We start from the raw sequence: 24,289 nt of genomic DNA on the forward strand, positions 1-24,289 counted from the left end.
CACTTTCTTCCCTTTCTACCCTCCTCCCACCCCTCTTCTCATTTCTCCCTCCATATCTCATATTTCTCTCTCCTCCCTCCCTCCCTCTCCAGGTACCAGAAGTGATCAGTAGTATCCGTGCGGTGTCAAAGTCGGCCCTGAAGGAGGACTCCAAGCCCAAGCGGGATCCTGAAGAGGCCTTCTATAACTCCCAGAAGTTTGAAGTGCTCTACTGTGGCAAGGTAAAGGACCACTACCACATCCATTTTCAACCTTACTGTGTGTTTATCATCAATCATTTGACCTGAATCAAAGCCCTATACAGTATCTTTATGTAGGTATGTGTTTGGGATGACTGAATTATCTTAATCATATGTGAGAGCTAAGCTCCCTAAAACAGATATGACTGTATTTGTATGCGTAATTGACATTGTTTGTGTAATAGATCAAGTAGATGAAATCAACCAGTCATTGTATCAATCAATCAATTGTATCCATGAATCAATCAATCAAAGGTGACTATCGGCCACAAGAAGGCTCCCTCCACCCTCATTGATGACTGCATCAACAAGTTCCGCCAGCATGAATTGGAGCGCAAGCACCTGCGCCTCCTGAATGACCAGCGGGGATCCACAGAAAGCGCCCCCGTGGAGTTCATGATGGGGGATGACGGAGACCCCCTCTCCTCAACCACCCGCAGTGAGGGGCTGGAGGAACCTGAGGGGCTGGAGGTGGATGAGGTCACTAACAGAGGAGGTTCTGGAGGTAAGGACCTCTCCCAGTAAAGTGTCCAAACAATTCTTGATGAGGGCAGCTTGTTGCTGAAATGTACCACCCAGAACATGCTAGATTGATCAAAAATAAATTCAAATATGACCTTCAAGCATAACTTTCCTTAAAATCCCCTTTTGTAGTTGAAAACTGATGTTCTAGGCTAAGTTGTAGTGAAACACATCATTCCATGTCCCATTTTCCGCAAATGGTATGAAGTTGAGGATGTTGTTTCACAGATTTTGCAGCTATTTGGAACATGTGATGGACAGGTGTTGATGTCCAATTAATTATTTTTAACAAGAGCCCTGTGAATAGAAATGTGGCATTGGACCAATAGTCTAGTGTATGACTCGTCCTTGTGTCTTCTCCGTAGTGAAGGGCATGTCTGGGGAGCCTGTGTTTGTGTGTTTTGGGGGAGTGCGGTTGAAGGCCTAGAGGGTATTAACTCGTTCTTATGTCTCCCAGGGAAAATCATGTCCAGCAGCCCCAGCTTGGGCAGCCTGCGGGGGGCCTTCCCCGAGTGCATCCTGGAGGACTCTGGTTTCGAGGAGCAGCAGGAGTTCCGGACGCGTTGCAGCAGCCTGGCGGGCAGTCTGCAGCGGAGGCCCCTAGAGGGTGCGCTCAAAGCCGCCCCGCCACGCCGGCGCCACGCCAGTGCCCCCAACAACGTCCAGCCCTCAGACGCCGACAAAAACCGCACCATGCTCTTCCAGGTGCAGGCTGGGTTTATATTTGGATACAGTAGTAGGGCTCTTGACTAGGTCTTAGAATGCTTTTAAATGTATGGGGTAGGTACACTACATGGCCAAAAGTATGTAGACACCTGCTCGTCGAACATCTCATTCCAAAATCATTGGCATTAACAGCTAGTGCTGTTATTGTGAAGTGGAAACGTCTAGGAGCAACAACGGCTTAGCAAGTATCCGCAGCAATGTTCCAGCATCTAGTGGAAAGCCTTCCCAGAAGAGTGAAGGCTGTTATAGCAGCAAAGGGGGGACCAACTCCATATTAATGCCAATGATTTTGGAATGAGATGTTCGACGAGCAGGTGTCTACATACTTTTGTCCGTCGTGTAACTCTCACCCTTTCTATCCCAAACCATTGAGGATGAACCAGTAAAAGAATATGCACACTCAGGAGTACCATGTAATATATAGTAGTAACATACAGTATTGTAGTACAGGAATATCAAATAGTTGTGATAGTATATAGGAATACACTACAGCCCTAGTACTATGGCCCAGAGAAGTTGTTGACTTATACTCTTCCAAGTCAAAGTTGCTGTGTTCTTTGAGTTAGCCTGTGCTTTTAGGTAGCTAGGTCCTTCAGGTGTTGATGCTCTCACCATACAGCTCTACTACCAGCTGACTACATTCAGTTACTCACAGGAAGATGGGACATGGCATGTAGGGAGAGAGGGGGAGGGAGTGGGAGAGGTCTCCTTGGGTCTGGAAGCTTTCTCAACAACACTCACAAACTGGAACATGTGCTGCAACATTTGCTCACAAGTTATCAGGGAGGGAACTGTGTTACAGTTAGGGTTGTGACAAATATATTTTTTTCTTAAGTTAACTTCTCTAGCATAGGGGGCAGCATTTTCACGTTTGGATGAAAAGCATACCCAAATTCAACTGCCAGCTACTCATCCCCAGAAGATAAGATACACATATTGTTAGTAGATTTAGATAGAAAACACTCTGACGTTTCTAAAACTGTTTGAATCATGTCTGTGAGTATAACATAACTTATTTAGCTGGCGAAACCCCGAGGACAAACCATGCAGATGTTTTTTTTTGGAGGTCACTCTCTTTTCAATGGATTTTCATTGGGAATACAGATTTCTAATTGACCTTCTTGCAGTTCCTACCGCTTCCACTGGATGTCAACAGTCTTTAGAAATTGGTTGAGGGTTTTTCCTTTGTGTAATGAAGAAGTACGGCCATTTTGAATCAGGGTCACTTGTTGTGTCCTGTTTGTTAGAGGCGCATGACCAGAAGGCTAGCTACAGTTTGTTTTAATCCTGTATTGAACACAGATCATCCCGTCTTCAATTTAATAAATTATTTACGTAAAAAAATACCTAAAGTTGAATTACAAAAGTAGTTTGAAATGTTTTGGCAAAGTTTACAGGTAACTTTTTAGATATTTTGTAACGTTTCACAAGTTGGAACCGGTGTTTTTCTGGATCAAACGCGCCAAATAAATGGACATTTTGGATATATATCGACGGAATTAATCGAACAAAAGGACCATTTGTGATGTTTATGGGACATTTTGGAGTGCCAACAACAGAAGCTCGTCAAAGGTAAGGCATGAATTATATTTTTATTTCTGCGTTTTGTGTCGCACCTGCAGGGTTGAAATATGCTTCTCTCTCTGTTTACTATGGTGCTATCCTCAGATAATAGCATCGTTTGCTTTCGCCGAAAAGCCTATTTGAATTCTGACATGTTGGCTGGATTCACAACCAGTGTAGCTTTAATTTGGTATCTTTCATGTGTGATTTAATGAAAGTTAGATTTTTATAGTAATTGATTTAAATACGTCTTGGCACGTGCGCTCTAGCCAACAGCTCGCAGATACAGTACGAGTAGGCTACTCTACATTATGATGTTGTGGATAAGAGCGAGCATATTTTTACTTGTCAAACGGCAGTCAAGCATCGATCATCATTTCACCAGAATAAGACCCTCGATATTTATTGGAAAGGAGCATCAAGATCACCGTGCACTTTCACCACCCTGTGAAGTTCATCATCATTTATTTCATCTGTAGCCTAATAAAGTGCATGGTTGCCCGAGTCGTAGTGGGAGGATCACACACCTTATCATCACGTGACTCCAAGTTTACGTCAATATGATGGTTATTATTTCAATATTTACCGACACAAAAAGATCACACCATGTCGACTGAACAAATTATCTGTCGGCATTTATAACATTTTACAGAAATTTCCTGTTTCCATCACAGCTGTCATTACTTTTTTTTATATAAGGTATGACTTTACCCATATAAAAACTGTGGATGGAAATGTGGTTTGTGGCAGTCAATTTTAGGGGAAATTATTTGTGCAGACTTTTTTTTTACTGTGTGTGTCTGAGGGAAAGATGACAAATTTCCACGAATAGGCCTATCATGAGATACCCATCATAAGACATTGTGGACTTGCTTTCTATTAGGCTTTAGGCAGGATCCAGATTTTCATACCGTCATACAATTATTCTGCCATCCCGGGATGAAGGTATTACCAGCATAACACACAAGGGGGCACAAAAAAAAGCCCATAGTTGATCTATTACCAAAATGCTAACAAAGAATTTGCACAAGTAATAGCGAAATTACACAAACGCTGTTAGCTAAATGTTAACGAGTGAAAACGAACAAACTAATTGCACAGATACGCAAATCTAGCTCATAAAGTTATAAGCATAGTTAATAGCTACCGAATGTCATTTTAGTTGAGTGTGGACATTTACACGCGAAAGTGAATGAAAGATTGTGCAAATGAACAAAGTTGTGATGCATGCTTTTCCAGAAGGAAGAGCAGCATGTGTACACGGAGAAGAAACGGAGAAGAAAAAAGATGCTAGTAGGAAGGACAGGGAAACAAATGGCAGTAGTACAGAACTCTGATAACGGAGCTCTTTGACTTCTAAAACATGGCAGAAAGCCATTAGAAGATATCTAATGGCAAATATTCAGTAGTGAATTGCATACAAGTGTAACTTCATTACCTAATGTGCGCCGCACAACAGAGACTCAACGATTTATGTATAGAGCGCTATGGACTATCCCATTGTGCTCTTTACAACGAACACGTGACCACCTTAACTTCTCTGGGATACGTGGGACGGTAGCGTCCCGCTTGGCCAAAAGCCAGATAAAATGTAGCGCGCCAAATTCAAATATATTACTTATAAAAATCTATCTTTCATGAAATCACACATGAAAGACACCAAATTAAAGCTACACATGTTGTGAATCCAGCCAACATGTCTGATTTCAAAAAGGATTTCCCGCGAAAGCACACCAAACGATTATGTTAGCTCAGTACATAGCCACAGAAAAACATAGCCATTTTTCCAGCCAAAGATAGTAGTCACAAAAAGCAGAAATAGAGAAAATTAATCACTAACCTTTGATGATCTTCATCAGATGACACTCATAGGACATCATGTTACACAATACCTTTATGTTTTGTTCGATAATGTGCATATTTATATCCACAAATCTCGGTTTACATTGGAGCCATGTTCAGAAATGCCTCCAAAATATCCGGAGAAATTGCAGAGCCACGTCAAATAACAGAAATACTTATCATAAACTTTGATGAAAGATACATGTTTTACATAGAATTAAAGATACACTTGTTCTTAATTCAACCGCTGTGTCAGATTTCAAAAAAACTTTACGGAAAAAGCACACCATGCAATAATCTGAGACGGCGCTCAGATATAACAACATTTCTCCGCCATGTTGGAGTCAACAGAAATACGAAATTACATCATAAATATTCCCTTATCTTTGATGATCTTCATCAGAATGCACTGCCAGGAACCCTAGTTCCACAATAAATCGTTGTTTTGTTCGATAATGTCCATTACGTATGTCTAAGTAGCTACTTTTGCTAGCATGTTTAGTGCGCAGATGCAGGCGAACTCGGACGAAAACTTCAAAAAGTTATATAACAGGTCGAATAAACTGGTCAAACTAAGTAGAGAATCAATCTTCAGGATGTTGTTATCATAACTATCCAATAACGTTCCAACCGGAGAATTCCTTTGTGTCTCTAGAAGTTATGGAAAGCAAGACGATATCGTTTGGAACGCGCATTCTGCCAGACCAATGACTGAAACACCTCCCATCTGGCTCAACATCACAGTAGAGGCTTCATTCCACATTCTACAGACTGTTGACATCTAGTGGAAGGCGTAGGAAGTGCAAACAGATCCATATCTTACAGGGAATTGAATAGGCGATGAATTGAACATCGACCAGCCTCAGAATTCTCACTTCCTGTTTGGATTTCTTCTCAGGTTTTTGCCTGCCATATGAGTTCTGTTATACTCACAGACATCATTCAAACAGTTTTAGAAACTTCAGAGTGTTTTCTATCCAAATCTACTATCAATATGCATATCTTATCTTCTGGGGATGAGTAGCTGGCAGTTGAATTTGGGTATGCTTTTCATCCAAACGTGAAAATGCTGCCCCCTATCCTAGAGAATAGAGCATATATTAGCACCTGGGACAGAGTACGAGGCAGTTCACTATAGGCACGCAATTCATCCAAAAGTGAAAATGCTGCCCCCTATCACAAAGAATTTAACTGTTCTGGGGAACAACAGTAAGCTTCTTAATGCAAAATAATGTGACAGGTGAAATGAAGAACGCAATCTGCTTTATCTCCTAACGTATTGCCCAAGTTTACTACAGGTGTTAACTTAAAAAGTAGCTACAAATAATCTCATTTTTGAGAAACTTCAAATATAGTTTTGACAGTATTGAAAAACCATTCAATGGCTTTTTTCCCGAATACCCTGGTATACAGTATTTCGCCCAAGCCTACTTTCTACTCTTCTAAAGAAGCCTACTTGATCAATGTATCAAGGTCAAATTCCTCATTAGTGTGTGTGTTTGTGTGCTTGTTTTTCAGGTCGGACGCTTCGAGGTGAACCTGATCAGTCCAGACAGTAAGACGGTGGTGCTGGAAAAGAGATTCAAAGACATCTCGTCCTGCTCTCAGGTTGGTAAACCTGGGTTTGTGTTTCACTCTACTGTGTTCCGTGTTTACATTCACATTCATCCACCTCATCTTATCCCAATGCTACAGAGCTTTTCACAGGTGCAAATTACCCAAACTTAACTCGTTCTTGAACATGCCTACTTCATGAATAAAACAATGTGTTAGTTTGGGGGCTTGCATTGTCAGAGGATCATTTCTTAGTATTTTATTACAAATGCACATTACTTCGGCTCAGTCTTTCATCTTTTCATTGGCAAGGATTTACTTAGCTAGTAGTCCTACTAATATGATTTAAAAAATTGAGTCTTTTGACACGTCACGGAAAAAGGTGTTAGGTTCTAATTCTCAGAGTAAAAACTCAACGGACAATATGAAAGCTTAACCAAGTTTATTCTTTCCAGAGGATCAATACAGCTGCATTAGACAAAGACACTGTTCACACAAGCGCTGATATTTATCCCTTTATCCCCATTATCCTAGGCTGAGTCTCCTCCTACACATCTGTACAAACATTGTATCTTTATTGCTCGGCAGGAAACTAAGTGATAAACTTTTCTTTCTCCCTTAACGTGACCTAACCTCGGCCCCCTTCATAACTAATCCATGGCCCTCTCCCCTTATCAATGCCTGCCACATGTGATCGCTTTCCCTACACTCAGTACATTCCAAGCTTAATAGCACCCACTATATACTGTCCTCCTACAGATAACCATTAACTTCTGGTGTAGCCCCTCGGCTATGGCACCCCCCAGGTCTCTATTACAACTAATGATTAATAACATTTAAAGTTCAGAAATCCATTCCTATCAAAGGTTAGTAAAACAATTGCTTGAAGGGAGTCCCTTAAAACAATAAAATAACAGTATATGCCATCTGCCATATTTTAGGGAAAGATAATGCTCTTGTGTTATTGTTTGTACTTGATGTTTATAGCCTAATACATTTCAGCTAATTATTGTTTAAACCAGGGACAGCCACTCAGTCCACAAAGGCTACGTTACATAGCATTGCTGACGTCTTTCTCCATTTGCACACGATGTTGTATTAGGGGATTAAATTGATTTATAGAAGGTTGAGAAACCTCTCTCCAACCAGTCTCTCAAACATATACTGTGCTGTATAAACTACCAATGAATTCTATACTTAAACTGTATCAATGTAGTGTATCGTCTGTATTGCAGCGCATCATGATATTTGATTGTATTGTGCGGTTTGCTCAGGGTATAAACAAGACGGACCACTTTGGGTTTATCTTTCGCGACCCGGGGGAGACTGGTCCGAGCCAGTATGTGTGCTACGTCTTCCAGTGTGCCAGCGAATCCCTGGTGAGTATCGGCTAGCTCCTCCCACTGCACACTCCCTGTGTACATCTCATTTGACATTATCAATCATAGTCTGCTGCTGGACAAAATGTATGTGTTATGGCTTTACACCCCCTGCTATAATGTGGATAAAGAGTTACTTGTCTAACAGAACACAGAGGGTGTTCTTTTAATGGAAGCCTCTCAAATATAATCCAGGTAGAATCAGGAATTCCCCAGGGCAGCTGTCTAGGCCCCTTACTTTTTTCAATCTTTACTAACGACATGCCACTGGTTTTGAGTAAAGCCAGAGTGTCTATGTATGCGGATGACTCAACACTATACACGTCAGCTACTACAGCGACTGAAATGACAGCAACAATTAACAAAGAGCTGCAGTTAGTTTTAGAATGGGTGGCAAGGAATAAGTTACCGCTAAATATTTCAAAAACTAAAGGCATTGTATTTGGGACAAATCATTCACTAAACCCGAAACCTCAACTAAATCTTGTATTAAATAATGTGGAAATTGATTAAGTTGAGGTGACTAAACTGCTTGGAGTAACCCTGGATTGTAAACTGTCATTGTCCATAATATGCGCTACTCTGCCTTCTTAACAGCCCTGTCAACAAGGCAGGTCCTACAGGCTCTAGTTTTGTCGCACTTGGACTACTGTTCAATAGTGTGGTCAGGTGCCACAAAGAAGGACTTAGGAAAATAGGCAGAGACACATGCGTACACACACGATAACATACGCACTATACACACGTACACATGGATTTTGCTTTGGAGATATGTTGTAGTGGAGTTGGAGCCTGAGGGCACACACTTAGTGTGTTGTGAAATCTGTGATGAATGTATTGTAATGTTTTCAAAATGGTTTAACTGCCTTAATTTTGCCGGACTCCAGGAAGAGTAGCTGCTGGCTTTGCAACAGCTAATTGGGATCCATAATAAATCCAAATTCAAATTGGTCCCTGACTCCTTGTGGTTCCAATGGCTCAGTTCATTAGAGCAGGGTTCCCCATGTGCAGAGTTTTGATCCAACCCTGCAGCAACACACTCGATGTAGCTAATTAGGGTCCAGAGAGAAGGTGTTGATTGGTTGAATATGTCAATCATGGGTCTTACAGAAGGGCACATTCACAATCTGGAGATGGAGAACCATTTTAGCATGGTTGTGAGGTTGCTTCCTGCTTGGGCCACATAATGTGTTTGAATTGTTGCTATTATATACCTGGGCTATGTCAAAATGTTTAACTAAAGCTGTAATGCACATCTACTATAGGCCTACCAGTATCACAAAACATTGGTCATAATGTATTGGGTTCTGAAATAGCCTGGAGGAAGGGTTCTGTGGAGTGCTAGGAATCCAAATTGTTGTTTACTGTAAGTGGAGTTAGACTGCTGTGTGTGTGTGTTTGCCTATAGGTGGATGAGGTGATGCTTACTCTGAAGCAGGCCTTCAGTACGGCAGCAGCTCTGCAGAGCGCCAAGACACAGGTCAAGCTGTGCGAGGCCTGCCCTATGCACGACCTGCACAAACTCTGCGAGAGGATTGAGGGTACGCCACTGTCTACCGGATCTATTACAGTGCCTTCAGAAAGTATTCACACCCCTTGACTTTTTTTCCACATTTTGTTGTGTCACAAGTTGGGATTAAAATTGATTTAATTGTATTTTTTTTGTCAGTGATCTACACAAAATACTCTGTCAAAGTGGAAGAAAAATTCTAACACACTAATATACTGTATCTTGATTAGATAAGTATTCAACCCCATGTTCGAATCACCTTTGGCAGTGATTACAGATGTGAGTCTTTCTGGATAAGTCTCTAAGAGCTTTGCACACCTGGATTGTACAATATTTGCACATTATTCTTTTAAAATTTCTTCAAGCTCTGTGAAGTTGGTTGTTGATCATTGCTTGAAAGCCATTTTCATGTCTTGCCATAGATTTTCAAGCTGATTTAAGTCAAAACTGTAACTAGGCCACTCAGGAACATTCAATGTCGTCTTGGTAAGCAACTCCTGTGTTCATTTGGCCTTGTGTTTTAGGTTATTGTCCTGCTGAAAGGTGAATTTGTCTCCCAGTGGCTGTTGGAAAGCAGATTGAACCATGTTTTCCTCTAGGCTTTTGGCTGTTCTTAGCTCTATTCCATTTATTTTTATCCTAAAAAGCTCCCTAGTCCTTGCCAATGTTGAGCATACCCATAACATAATACAGCCACCACCATGCTTGAAAATACAAAGAGTAGTACTCAGTGATGTGTTGTTTGATTTGCCCCAAACATACCGGATTGTATTCAGGACTTAACATTCATTTCTAATTTGTTGCAGTTTTGCTTTAGTGCCTTGCTAACAGGATGCATGTTTTGGAATATGTAGACTTCCTTCTTTAACTAATTTAGGTTAGTCTTATGGAGTAACTACAATGTTGTAGTTCTCCTATCAGCAATTAAACTCTAACTGTTTTAAAGTCACCATTGGCCTCATGGTGAAATCCCTGAGTGGTTTCCTTCCTCTCCGGCATCAGAGCTTGGAAGCAAGCCTGTATCTTTGTAGTTACTGGGTGTATTGATACACCATCCAAAGTGTAATTAATAACTACACCACGCTCAAAGGGATATTCACTGTCATGTAGCAGGTTTAAGGGTGTGGGGTTCAATAACCAAACATGCACAAGGAGCACAACTAGAATGCAAATGGGGAGTATATTAGGGAGTTTTGCACACTGGGGAAAAGGGGGGAATTCACCAGCCATTTCACAGTCCACAATCCGTTCTCTTTGTCTGTTCCGTTCTCCAGGGTTAATCCTTAAACTCGGGTCCTCAGCCAAACCGGTTCGGTACACAGTGGGGGTATTCAGACAGTCCATATCACACTGTATAATCACACAGATATGTATCTCTCTTAACACACGCTTCCCTCTCCGTTCTCTGCCCCTTTGTGCAGGCCGCTTCCTCTTTTATCCCCAAGTACTCTCTGGCTTAATGATCCACAGGCTCGCCTCGTTGGGGCAGGAAGTCCATATAAGCCTCGGGGGTGGAGCCAAGATATCTCCCTTCAATAACCACTCCCCTTACTTCTTCCTGCCGTCTGCCACAGTCTGCTTTTTAAAATATTTTTTTACCCATCTACCAATAGGTGCCCTTCTTTGCAAGGCACTGCTCGACTGAGGGACCTTACATATAATTGTATGTGTGTGGTTGGTACAGAGATGAGGTAGTCATTCAAAAATCATGTTAAACTCTATTATTGCACCCAGAGAGTCCATGCAGCTTATAATGCGATTCATGCTTGCCATAACAAAGGAGTTGAAACTTATTGACATTTCAGCTTTCGGTTTTTGGGGAAAAAATATATAATCTAAAAACATAATTCCACTTTAACATCATGGGATATTGTGTGTAGGCTTGTGACACACAATCGCAGGCTGTAATACAACAACATGTGGAATAAGTCAAGGGGTGTGAACACTTTTTTGAAGACAGCTTTTTTTTTTGCTTTCAAAATAACAAAATTACAGCACAGGGGAAGGAGACAATAAAAGCTAAATCAATTATCTTTCCAAATACAGATTGGAAAGGTCATTTTTACTTGAAGGGTACCTACAGGAGGACTTAATGCCGCAGTCATAAACCATTCATAAGCAATGCATAACCATTTATTCAACCTTCATGTTATCAAATGAGAAGAAAAGACTCCCACACATACTTCATCTCGGCTTCTCTGTCAAATCAGTAGGGTTTGCAGTTTGAGTCACTTTTGAGTCAGATCATTTTTCTACCTCAGCTTCTTAGGAAAAAGTAGCTCCAAATTTTGAGTTTGAAAACACTGTCTTTGCATATCTCACCATCAGTCAACCCAGTTGGTTGTGTGCTCTGTTCAATTCTCCTCTTCCCAGTCTTATTTTTTTTTTGGGGGGGGGGGGCTTAATGACAATTAATTTGGTTCCTGTGTGTGTGAATCCAGGTCTGTATCCTCCCAGGGCCAAGCTGGCCATCCAGAAGTACCTCTCTCAACTGACTGACAACGAACAGGTCGACATCTTTGAGCGAGTTCAGGTAAGGACCAGACCTAGACTCAAATACCATTTAAAAATCATTTCAAATACTTTATAGGTGCTTCGATGAGCTTGTCTGGCACAATTGACCATTAGAATAGTTGCAAACCTTGCCCTTCTGGGAACTCCAGGCAGGCTAAATCTGAAAGATTTCAATAAGTATTTGAACCTAGGTCTGATACGGACTGTGAGACTGAAGATAATGATTGTTCTTAGAATCAGTTTTGACAATTAATAGTACTATGTTTCTAAACCAGATCCTCCATGTAAAGAATGAGAGGAGCGATAATAGAAATCGTATCTTTAATATCTACCGTATCTTTAGAGCTCTATCTTTGACAAAATGGAGCAGTCGATATATTTACAGGCTCCAACTGCTAGTAGCTTTAACAACCCCATTTATAAAATGTATCTATTTATATTGTATTCAATGACACCAATAGATTAAATATAGATAGACAGGCACCAATGACAGCAATGAGTAGTGGCCCAGCCAGAACAGATTGGGTCACCCCTCTGAGCCAGGCTACTCCCTTGGTTTTTTGCTTCTTGGGATTTTGTTTTCTCTCTCGCTTTTGCTTTGCTCTTTGGAGTCTATGCCGAGTTAATGTAAAATCACTTTGTAAAAACTGCTGATGTAAAAAAAAAAAAAGGGACTTATAAATACATTTGGCTGATTGATGGATGGATTTAATGAAATGCGTATTCGTCCCTATAGAGGATGAAGCCTGTGTCGGACCAGGAAGAGAATGAGCTGGTGATTCTCCACCTCCGCCAGCTATGTGGAACCAAGCAGAAATCCCACCTCCACATCGGAGAGGCCCAACTGGTACTATTCCCTCACTTGTACTATAGACCTGCCTATAGGTTCAACCTGTCTGTCAATCAGCGGTCCCATTTGAGCTCCATAGTTTCAACTATAGTGTGGGAGACAACAGCACATCCTGTTTAACCCCATCTCTCTCTCTCTCTTTCCGTCTCACTCACTCTCTTGTTCTGTCTTGCTCGATCTCTCTTCTCTCCCTGCCTCTCTTACTTTCCTGTCAATCACTGTCACCCACTTTCTGACTCACAGTGGCCTATGAAAGTTTATGACCAGCTCTCCGTGGCCTTTTCCCGGTTTGTTAACAGCAGTGGAGAGCACAGTCAGTTGAATGGAGTCCTCCATGTTCAGGCAGTATATTGAGACAAAACATGAAACCTCAAACCCTCTTCTAGGGTGCTCACTCTCAGGGCTCTAGGAGACTTCTAGAAGTTAAACCGCTACAGACCTCTTGTCTTGCTTTTACTGCCTCTGTGCTGATACAGGGATGTAGAGGAGCATAAACACACTCCGATGGTAGTATTCAATTCCCCAGTCGAGTGTACATTTTTTTGCGGTGGTTTACTAGCGGTCAAGTTATTTGACCGGCGTTCAGTGTTCACCCATCTTTATTTTACTACTACATCCCTGCTTGCTTACTGCACTGAACAAAAATATAAACGCAACATGTAAAGTGTTGGTCCCATGTTTCAGGAGCTGAAATAAAAAATCCCAAACATTTTCCATATGCACAAAAAGCTTACTTCTCTCAAATATTTTGCACATATTTGTTTACATCCCTGTTAATTAATAAGCATTTATAATTTGCCAAGGTAATCCATCTACCTGACAATGTTAGCATATCAAGAAGCTGATTAAACAGCATTATCATTTCACAGGGCACCTTGTGCTGAGGACAATAAAATACCTCTTTAACCTCTCTTGGGTATGTGGGACGCTAGCGTCCCACCTGGCCAACATCCGGTGAAATTACAGAGCGCCAAATTCAAAATACAGAAATACACATAATAAGCATTCATAAAATATACAAGTGTTATACATCGGCTTAAAGATGAACTTCATGTTCATTTCAAAAAGGCTTTACGGCGAAAGCTTACCATGCAATTATCTGAGGACAGCGCCCCGCATAAAAAAGCATACAAACATTTACCAGCCAAGTAGAGGAGTCACTAAAGTCAGAAATAGCGATAAAATTAATCACTTACCTTTAATGATCTTCATATGGTTGCACTCACAAGACTCCCAGTTACACAGTAAATGTTTGTTTTGTTCGATAAAGTCCCTCTTTATGTCCCAAAAACTCTGTTTTGTTGGCGCGTTTTGTTCAGTAATCCAATGGCTCCAAGACGGTCACAACAGGCAGACGAATACATGCTAAAAGTACCGGTAAAGTTTGTCGAAACATGTCAAACGATATAATTATATCCTCCTGATTCCTGCTTACAAGCAAAAACCAATGAATTGGTCAATAAAAAAGTGGTCAGATGAAGCAGATGCTAAGCTACAGGACTGGAATATGTTCTGGGATTCTTCTGATGGCATTTAAGAGTACACCACATTAGTCACTGGCTTCATCAATAATTGCATCTATGACATCGCTCCCACAGTGAATGTACGTACATACCCCAAACAGAAACCATGGATTACAGGCAACATCCACACTTAGCTAAAGGGTAGAGCTGCTGCTTTCAAGGAGCGGGACTCTAACCCAGAAGCTTATAAGAAATCCCGCTATGCCTTCGAACGAACCAAACAAGAAAAGCATCAATACAGGACTAAGATCGAATCGTACTACACGCTCTACCGACGCTCGTCAGACTACAAAGGGAAGCACAGCCGAAAGCTGCCCAGTGACACGAGCCTACCAGACAAGCTAAATTACTTTTATGCTCGCTTTATGGCAAGTATCACTGAAATATGCATGAGAGCACCAGCTGTTCCAAGTGACTGTGCGATCACGCTCTCCATAGCCGATGTGAATAAGACCTTTAAACAGGTCAACATTTACAAGGCCGCAGGGCCAGACGGATTACCAGAACATGTACTCTGAGCATGCGCTGACCAGATGGCAGGTGTCTTAACTGACATTTTCAACCTGTCCCTGACCAAGTCTGTAATATCAACATGTTTCAAGCAGACCACCATAGTCCCTGTGCCCAAGAACACTAAAGTAACCTGTCTAAATGACTACCAACCCGTAGCACGAAGTGCTTTGAAAGGCTGGTCATGGCTCACATCAACACCATTATCCCAGAAACTCTAGACCACTCCAATTTGCATACCGCACCAACAGATCTACAGATGACGCAATCTCTATTGCACTCCACACTGCCATTTCACACTTGGACAAAAGGAACACCTACGTGAGAATGCTGTTCATTGACTACAGCTCAGCGTTCAACACCATAGGGCCCTCGAAGCTCATCACTAAGCCAAGGACCCTGGGACTAAACATCTCCCTCTGCAACTGGATCCTGGACTTCCTGACGGGCCACCCCCAGGTGGTGAGGGTAGGTAACAACACATATGCCACGCTGATCCTCAACACGGGAGCCCCTCAGGGGTGCGTGCTCAGTCCCCTCCTGTACTCCCTGTTCACCCATGACTGCAAGGCCAAGCACGACTCCAACACCATCATTAAGTTTGCAGATGACACAGCAGTGGGGTAGGCCTGATCACCGACAACGATGAGACAGCCTCTAGGGAGGAGGTCAGATAACTGGCAGTGTGGTGCCAGGATAACAACCTCTCCCTCAACGTGATCAAGACAAAGGAGATGATTGTGGATTACAGGAAAAGGAGGACCGAACACGCCCCCACTCTCATCGACGGGGCTGTGGTGGAGCAGGTTGAGAGCTTCAAGTTTGTTGGTGTCACCAACATCACTAGCAAACTATCATGGTCCAAACACACCAAGACAGTTGTGAAGAGGGCACGACAACGCCTAAACCCCCTCAGAAGACTAAAAAGATTTCGCATGGGTCCTCAGATCCTCAAAAACTCTGCAGCTGCACCATCGAGAGCATCCTGGCCAGTTGCATCACCACTTGGTATGGCAACTGCTCGGCCTCCAACCGCAAGGCACTACAGAGGGTAGTGCGTATGGCCCAGGACATCACTGGCGCCAAGCTTCCTCCATCCAGAACCTCTATACCAGGCGGTGTCAGAGGAAGGCCCTAAAAATTGCCAAAGACTCCAGCCACTCTACTCATACTGTTCTCTCTGATACCGTACAGGGCAAGCGGTACAGTAGCGCCAAGTCTACGTCCAAAAGGCTTTTTAACAGCTTCTACCCCCAAACCATCAAATGGCTAACCTGACTATTTGCGCAGTACTACATAGATCCATGACTACATGGAACTCTATTTCACTTCAAGTAACTGATGCAAGAAGTAAAATTACATTAAAAAAAACGGGGAAAAATACACCTTATGGAACAGTTGGGACTGTGAAGTAAGAAACATAGTCACAGACACATGCATACACACCAATGATAACATACACACTATACACACACGTACACATGGATTTTGCATGGTAGATATATGGTTGTGGTGGAGTAGGGGCCTGAGGGCACACAGTGTGTTGAGGAATCTGTGAATGTATTGTGATATTTTTAGAATTGTATAACTGCCTTAATGTTGCTGCTTTGGCAGTAGCTAATGGGGATCCATAATAAATGCTAATACAAATATACATCATTGTATACATCATTGTATCAGAAAGTTGGCTGGCTCTCTATGAAGTCTCGTAGATTGATGCACAGGGTTGGGGAGTAATAGATTACATGTAATCCATTACATGTAAAGGATTTTTTTTAAACTGCAACTAATCCGTTGCATTACCAGCAATTAAAAAAAATAAAAAAGATTACAGATACTTTTGGGGAAAAAAAGGATTACATTTAAATTCGAGAAAGGATGTTTGCGGAAAAAAATCTTTGACACTTCGCTGTTTTCTCAATGACATTCGAATCACCATTGAAAAAAGGCGCAAGTTTAAGTTTGTTCCACGTGAACGAGTCTGACCACAAGTCAGAGACCACTATGATGACACACCAAATGTTTTCGATTGATCTCAGGAAAAGAGCAGGAATAGGCTTTTGTAGGCTACAGTGGAAAGCTATCTCTTCCAATGGTGCGACTGATGTCAGCGTCCAAAAATGATCCAACTTGAATAAACGCTTGGAGGTATGGATGACAGCAGTGGTGTAGTCTACGGCGTTACGGATATCACTTATTATTGATATACACGTAGCGCATTGATGTGAATCACACTGCTGCTCTCTCATTTAGCCATTTGCTGTGGATGGCTGTTCACAAATCTAAATGTGTATTTGAAACCAATAATGGTTGAATTCAAGAAGTTGAAACTGCTTATCAATCATTGTTTTTGAAACCAGTGAAAATGCGCTCTTGCAACAGCTGCATAATGTTGATCCAAGCCTATGGAATAAAAGTGGGGCTTTTATTGCTCAATCTAATTCATGCTGATAAAAAAAAAATCCATAGGCTTAACGGACACATGCTCAAACTTTTGATAGACTTAAAGGGTCAATCTGTAGTTGCTACATCCACTTATAAATCATATATATATAAATAAATAACTTAGAAATGCCTCATGAGTTTAGTTCAACTGTCACACTCCATGAGAACCCAAAATATAAGCTTGTTTTATTCCAATGTTTTTAAACAGTGTGAATGTCAACAAACACTGTATAGCCTTAACATGGTTAAAACAGTAATTTTGATATCATGGATGGTCAGTCCTCGCATCCATAGCTCTGTCTATTAATCTCAGAGTGGTTACATTTCTCCAGGCCCATCCCTCAGATTTTTACCAAAACAGAGGCAGGGCGACCATTTTGTTATTGTTTCATCTGTGGATTTGCCCTTTAAACAGCTATGTATTATCAAGATATGAAAGTGTCATGAACAAGAAGGTAAATAATAGGCCTATAGCAAATGCAGCACATTCATTTTTCACATGTAAATAGCACTTTTCAGTAGTGCTCAAAGCATGCCATTCAATGAGCGAAGCATTTATTTTTCAACTCGAATCAGTCCAATCAGTCCTCCATGATGACAAAATCATAAACAACAGAGTAGAGCTGACAAATAAGTCCTTAGTTTTGGGGTCATACTCAGGTAAAACAATTTGGCTAATTTACACTTCCATATTTCCAAGTCCTATTCTTGAAGATCAAGGAGAATAACATTTATTGAAATGACTGGAATTCTGATAGACTTTGGTTTTTAAAGTAAAGATATAATTTAATCGTATTACTATATGTAGTAGAAAGTGATGAGTTAGAAGAAGCCTACATAACCAACCCATAAAGTAGGAGAGCTCCTAACAACAAATCCCTTTTTTCACCACAATAGGTTTGATAAATTCACCTCTGAAGGTGAAATGTGTACTTACATTCTGAAATCTTGCTCTGATTTATCATCCAAAGGGTCCCAGAGATAACATGAAGTGTCGTTTTGTTAGATAAAATCCTTTTTCATATCCTAAAAAGGCCCATATATCATGCACAATCGATTTTGTTTTTCCACTTGTTCAATTTGCAAAGAAAGGAATCTGTCAAAATCTAACCCTAAACGTTGTTTCAACCAGTCAAATTACTTTCGCATTTATCGTCAGAGATCCTAGAACGTAACCAGACTTCACTATGTCATTAGGAGTGTGGTTTACGCTACTGCTACTCTCTGTTCATCATATATGCACAGTCACTTTAAACATACCTACATGTACATACTACCTCAATAAGCCTGACTAACCGGTGTCTGTATATAGCCTTGCTACTCTTATTTTCAAATGTATTTTTACTGTTGTTTTATTTCTTTACTTACCTACACACACACACACACATACCTTTTTTTTGCACTATTGGTTAGAGCCTGTAAGTAAGCATTTCACTGTAAGGTCTACACCTGTTGTATTCGGCGCACTTGACAAATAAACTTTGATTTGATATCCTATAGGACACAAACTTTGGTCAGAGAGCTGCGCCTAAATGTCATGTAGCTTGCTCATACTTCAAGTTATCAGTCTGAAACTTTGCACATACACTGCTGCCCTCTTGGGGACACCAGAATTACAACCAGAGTGATGGCTAGATTTGGGACCTTTCTGTTGCATTCATAGATGGTGGTAGAATTTTCTTCTACCAGATCTATTGTGTTATATTCTCCTACATTCAATTCACATTTCCACAAACTTCAAAGTGTTTCCTTTGAAATGGTACCAAGAATATGCATATCCTTGCTTCAGGGCCTGAGCTACAGGCAGTTCAAACTTTAGAACCCAGTTCCTACATTTGAATATGAAAATTGATTTTATCAAACAAAACTATGCCACATTTTTATCTCTGGAACCCTCAGGATGACAAATCAGAGCAAGATTACTCAATGTAAGTACATTATTTACCTTCAGAGGTGAATGTATCAAACCAAGGGCCGTGATATACATTTTTTGTTGTTGTGCACTCTCAAACAATATCATGGTATTTTTTCACTGTAATAGCTACTGTAAATTGTACAGTGCAGTTAGATGAACAATAATTTAAGCTTTCTGCACATATAAGACATCTCTGTGTCCTAGAAAATTGGATATGACTGAAAATGTAATTTTAGTCACATTAGTGCACGTTAGCAACAACCATCCCGGTATAGGGACACCAATCCCGTAGAGGTTTTTAAATAAATGTTAAATAAAATAAATAAATGGCAGTGGTCACTCAACATTTACACTACCGGTCAAAAGTTTTAGAACACCTACTCATTCAAGGGTTTTTGTTAATTTTTACTATTTTCTACATTGAATAATAATAGTGAAGACATCAACACTATGAAATAACACATATGGATAAATGTAGTAACCAAAAAAGTGTTAAATCAAAATACACTGCTCAAAAAAATAAAGGGAACACTTAAACAACACAATGTAACTCCAAGTCAATCACACTTCTGTGAAATCAAACTGTCCACTTAGGAAGCAACACTGATTGACAATAAATTTCACATGCTGTTGTGTAAATGGAATAGACAACAGGTGGAAATTATAGGCAATTAGCAAGACACCCCCAATAAAGGAGTGGTTCTGCAGGTGGTGACCACAGACCACTTCTCAGTTCCTATGCTTCCTGGCTGATGTTTTGGTCACTTTTGAATGCTGGCGGTGCTTTCACTCTAGTGGTAGCATGAGACGGAGTCTACAACCAATACAAGTGGCTCAGGTAGTGCAGCTCATCCAGGATGGCACATCAATGCGAGCTGTGGCAAGAAGGTTTGCTGTGTCTGTCAGCGTAGTGTCCAGAGCATGGAGGCGCTACCAGGAGACAGGCCAGTACATCAGGAGACGTGGAGGAGGCCGTAGGAGGGCAACAACCCAGCAGCAGGACCACTACTTCCGTCTTTATGCAAGAAGGAGCAGAAGGAGCACTGCCAGAGCCCTGCAAAATGACTTCCAGCAGGCCACAAATGTGCATGTGTCTGCTCAAACGGTCAGAAACAGACTCCATGAGGGTGGTATGAGGGCCCGACTTCCACAGGTGGGGGTTGTGCTTACAGCCCAACACCGTGCAGGACGTTTGGCATTTGCCAGAGAACACCAAGATTGGCAAATTCGCCACTGGCGCCCTGTGCTCTTCACAGATGAAAGCAGGTTCACACTGAGCACATGTGACAGACGTGACAGAGTCTGGAGATGCCGTGGAGAACGTTCTGCTGCCTGCAACATCCTCCAGCATGACCGGTTTGGCGGTGGGTCAGTCATGGTGTGGGGTGGCATTTCTTTGGGGGGCCGCACAGCCCTCCATGTGCTCGCCAGAGGTAGCCTGACTGCCATTAGGTACCGAGATGAGATCCTCAGAGCCCTTGTGAGACCATATGCTGGTGCGGTTGGCCCTGGGTTCCTCATAATGCAAGACAATGCTAGACCTCATGAGGCTGGAGTGTGTCAGCAGTTCCTGCAAGAGGAAGGCATTGATGCTATGGACTGGCCCGCCCGTTCCCCAGACCTGAATCCAATTGAGCACATCTGGGACATCATGTCTCGCTCCATCCACCAACGCCACGTTGCACCACAGACTGTCCAGGAGTTGGCGGATGCTTTAGTCCAGGTCTGGGAGGAGATCCCTCAGGAGACCATCCGCCACCTCATCAGGAGCATGCCCAGGCGTTGTAGGGAGGTCATACAGGCACGTGGAGGCCACACACACTACTAAGCCTCATTTTGACTTGTTTTAAGGACATTACATCAAAGTTGGATCAGCCTGTAGTGTGGTTTTCCACTTTAATTGAGTGTGACTCCAAATCCAGACCTCCATGGGTTGATACATTTGATTTCCATTGATAATTTTTGTGTGATTTTCTTGTCAGCACATTCAACTATGTAAAGAAAAAAGTATTTAATAAGAATATTTCATTCATTCAGATCTAGGATGTGTTATTTTAGTGTTCCCTTTATTTTTTTGAGCAGTGTATATTTTATATTTGAGATTCCTCAAATAGCCACCCTTTGCCTTGATGACAGTTGCTGACTGTAACAGTGCTGCTGGCAACAATTGAAATACGCTTTGTTGTCGACGTTTACTGACACCGGACATATTCAACAGGTGTTGAGCGTTCAAAAATTAATCACTTATTCTGCACTCTGGCACACTAAGATGAGAGTTTTTTGTAAAGAAATGTAGCTAGATAGCTAGCTAGGGAAACAATGAATCCCAACGCATGACATAACATTAGTTAGCGAGCCAGCCAGCTAACGTTAGCTAGCTAGCTAACAGAACACTCAATTGAAATCAAAATTAGAGTGGAGTCTTTTGTTAAGACATGTAGCTAGCTAGCTAAACAATGGACCATAATCACTCATGACATTACTACCCTGCATGAATCTGCAGGTAGCTAACCAACGAGGTTCTATGGCTATAACTAGTCAAGCAAATGTGTCTGAGAAACGAAGAATAAGATCATACATATAACGTTAGCTAGCGACCCAGCCAGCTAACATTAGCTAGCCAACAGTACACTTGAAATGAAACCACTTTCTGTCAAAAGTTGAAACGTGTAATATCTGAAAATGTAGCTAGATGGACAGTCTTACCAGGATACATCATGGTTGGGCGTGTCTCCTGTCTGATGCCATGCACGATGTAATCCAGACTGGTGTTTTCTCCATTTCCTTAGCTATCATACTCAAATTCCACTGATTTCAAAACTCGGTCCTCCAGAAAGTGGAGAGCATACACATAACGTTAGCTAGCGAGCCAGCCAGCTAACGTTAGCTAGCTAACAGTACACTTTAACTTGACATTAGGTTTATGCAGTTTTACTACACAATACATTTATTTTTAAAGCCGCGTTTGACACGATTACCTAGACATACTGACAATCTCCAATTGACAGGCGCATGCTGTATGGTAGACCAATCCAAACTCATCTCTCGGCATGTCCAGCCCACTCATTATCTCAGCCAATCATTGCTAGCGAAAAGGTTGCTTGCTTTTTCTGTGGCTGAACCAACTAGGCTCATAATTTAAAAATGTTATTCATATTTACAGATGAGATACAAGTTCGATATTAAGGCACATGAAAGTTCACATGTTCGAGAATGGATTTCTGCCAAAAAACGCAATTTGATAAAAATGTTTTTTACGTTCAAACATCTCTCCTGTGAAGTCGTGACTTGTGTCTTATGCCTACAGTGGTTCCTCCTTCAAAAGTTGCGGCACACCTTGCGGGCTGCTGCAGCATTCTGTGGCACGTTATCTAATTGTCAGCCATTTTTTTTCTGTTACTGCTAGTTTGACCACCAGAGGGCATCTTTGAGAAGCATTTGATAGTCTTCCATATTGCAGGCACGTGGGAGACCGGGGTTCAATTCCCCAACGGGGAGGAAGGAGTAGACTGTCCTTGTAAATAAGAATTTGACTTAACTGATTCCATGTGTTATTTCATAGTTGTGATGTCTTCACTATTATTCTACAATGTAGAAAATAGTAAAAATATAGAAAAATCCTGGAATGAGTAGGTGTGTCAACTTTTGACTCGTACTTGCTTAATTAATTTAATTCATATTATGGTGTTTCTATTCCATTAAAAATGAAAAACCCTCTGGGTAAATTCAGTCCGTTTCGCTCTCAGAGCATACACTGGACATTCGGACCAAGGAGTACTGTTGATTTGAGCGTTCTGGCCTTACAACAGCAGTCAAGCACCCAAGCTAACCTTGGCTAGCTTCCTAGCTACTTCCAGACACAAATGAGACCACTCTGACCATTTTACTCGCCCTAGCACAGCTGGTTAGGCAGTTTTCATGTTATCCAGAGTGTTGGTGACTGTAACTGTGCTGCTGGAAACAATTTAATTGCGCTTTTTTGCCAACGTTTGCTGACACCGGCCATATTCAACAGGTGTTGAGCGCACATAAATTCATTATTCGAATGTACCCGAATATCCATTGAGAAAGCACAACGACTATACCATTTAGCTAAGCTAAGAATGACGGGAATAATCAAGTTAATTAAGGTTGGGTAGTTAGCCTATAGTTAATATACTGGAAAGTTTGATGTATAACTACTAATGTTAGGTAGATAGCTAACATGCCAGTACCTACTGCTGTAATGATATGCTATGTGGTTCGTAAGGACAGCGTAGCGAACAAATTGTCAGCTAACATAACGTGTAAGGTAACTTATTTGAAAAGTCATCACTTTATTACATTGAGTAGCAAGCTACCGCAAGGTTGCGCTCTATTGACTCTGCGGCTTGAGCATGCTTTTGGTTCACAGTCGATAGCGCACTGGACTTCGGGAAAGAAGGTTGAGGGTTCGAATCCTGCTCCCTGATTGTTTCATTTGAAGTCGTGCACAATTATCAGTTTATTATTTGGTTTATATTGCCCATTAGTTGTCATTTAGAGACACAATATTGCATTGGGACCCAAAAGCATAATCAGTGCTCTAACTTCCCCTGTCTGTGATAGGACGGGGGTTTTTCACACCTAGCTTGGCTATTAGACTATTCTTTAGTAAAGGTTGAATAGTCTATTGTTCAGCTTTTAGCCCCCCTCCCCAACTTGCAACAAATGGATGTATTTTTGTCGAGTAAAACTTTTTTTATTTTCAATCAAAAATAATTGTTGTGAAAGCAGAAACGAGGCTTCAAAGTAAAGAATAAATAATTGCAAGTAAACATTTTGTAATAGGACACGAAACATTTTATTCCCAAAAATATTCTGAGAACAAAAAATTTATTTGAAAACAAAACTACAATTTATTACAATCGCTATCAACAACCCTCCATTTTGGCCTTTTTTTGAGTGTCAGTTTAGCTACAACCAATACTGGTCAGCCTTTCTCTCCGACACAAAAGAAGTCATAGCAGACACCTATGAAGAAGTACTGTGTGATGATGGCATCTCAGGTAAGCAGCACTGGGCGTTCTTCCGTCCAACTTCTCCATAGCTAGTAGTTAGCGTCTACGATTCAGTGTCGGTTCATAACATTCTACTATATTACATAGATACATACATATCGTATATAACATTCGACTATATTACGTACAGTTGAAGTCGATGTTTACATACACCTTAG

At 41.3% G+C, this 24,289-nt stretch overlaps 1 protein-coding gene across 1 annotated transcript in view; it reads left to right on the plus strand.

Annotated features, from left to right (window-relative positions):
* Positions 1-24,289, plus strand: part of tbc1d4 (TBC1 domain family, member 4) — a 132,645-nt gene that overhangs the window by 43,222 nt on the left and 65,134 nt on the right. Inside the window, exons 2-9 of the mRNA XM_039015080.1 lie at positions 93-221; positions 495-744; positions 1,219-1,466; positions 6,411-6,500; positions 7,721-7,825; positions 9,234-9,366; positions 11,777-11,868; positions 12,586-12,696. Of these exons, the coding sequence (XP_038871008.1) occupies positions 93-221; positions 495-744; positions 1,219-1,466; positions 6,411-6,500; positions 7,721-7,825; positions 9,234-9,366; positions 11,777-11,868; positions 12,586-12,696 (1,158 nt within the window). The remainder of the gene's footprint in view (positions 1-92; positions 222-494; positions 745-1,218; positions 1,467-6,410; positions 6,501-7,720; positions 7,826-9,233; positions 9,367-11,776; positions 11,869-12,585; positions 12,697-24,289) is intronic.

The sequence above is a fragment of the Salvelinus namaycush genome, chromosome 19 (assembly GCF_016432855.1).
Source record: "Salvelinus namaycush isolate Seneca chromosome 19, SaNama_1.0, whole genome shotgun sequence".
In the NCBI taxonomy this organism is placed as follows: Eukaryota; Metazoa; Chordata; class Actinopteri; order Salmoniformes; family Salmonidae; genus Salvelinus; species Salvelinus namaycush.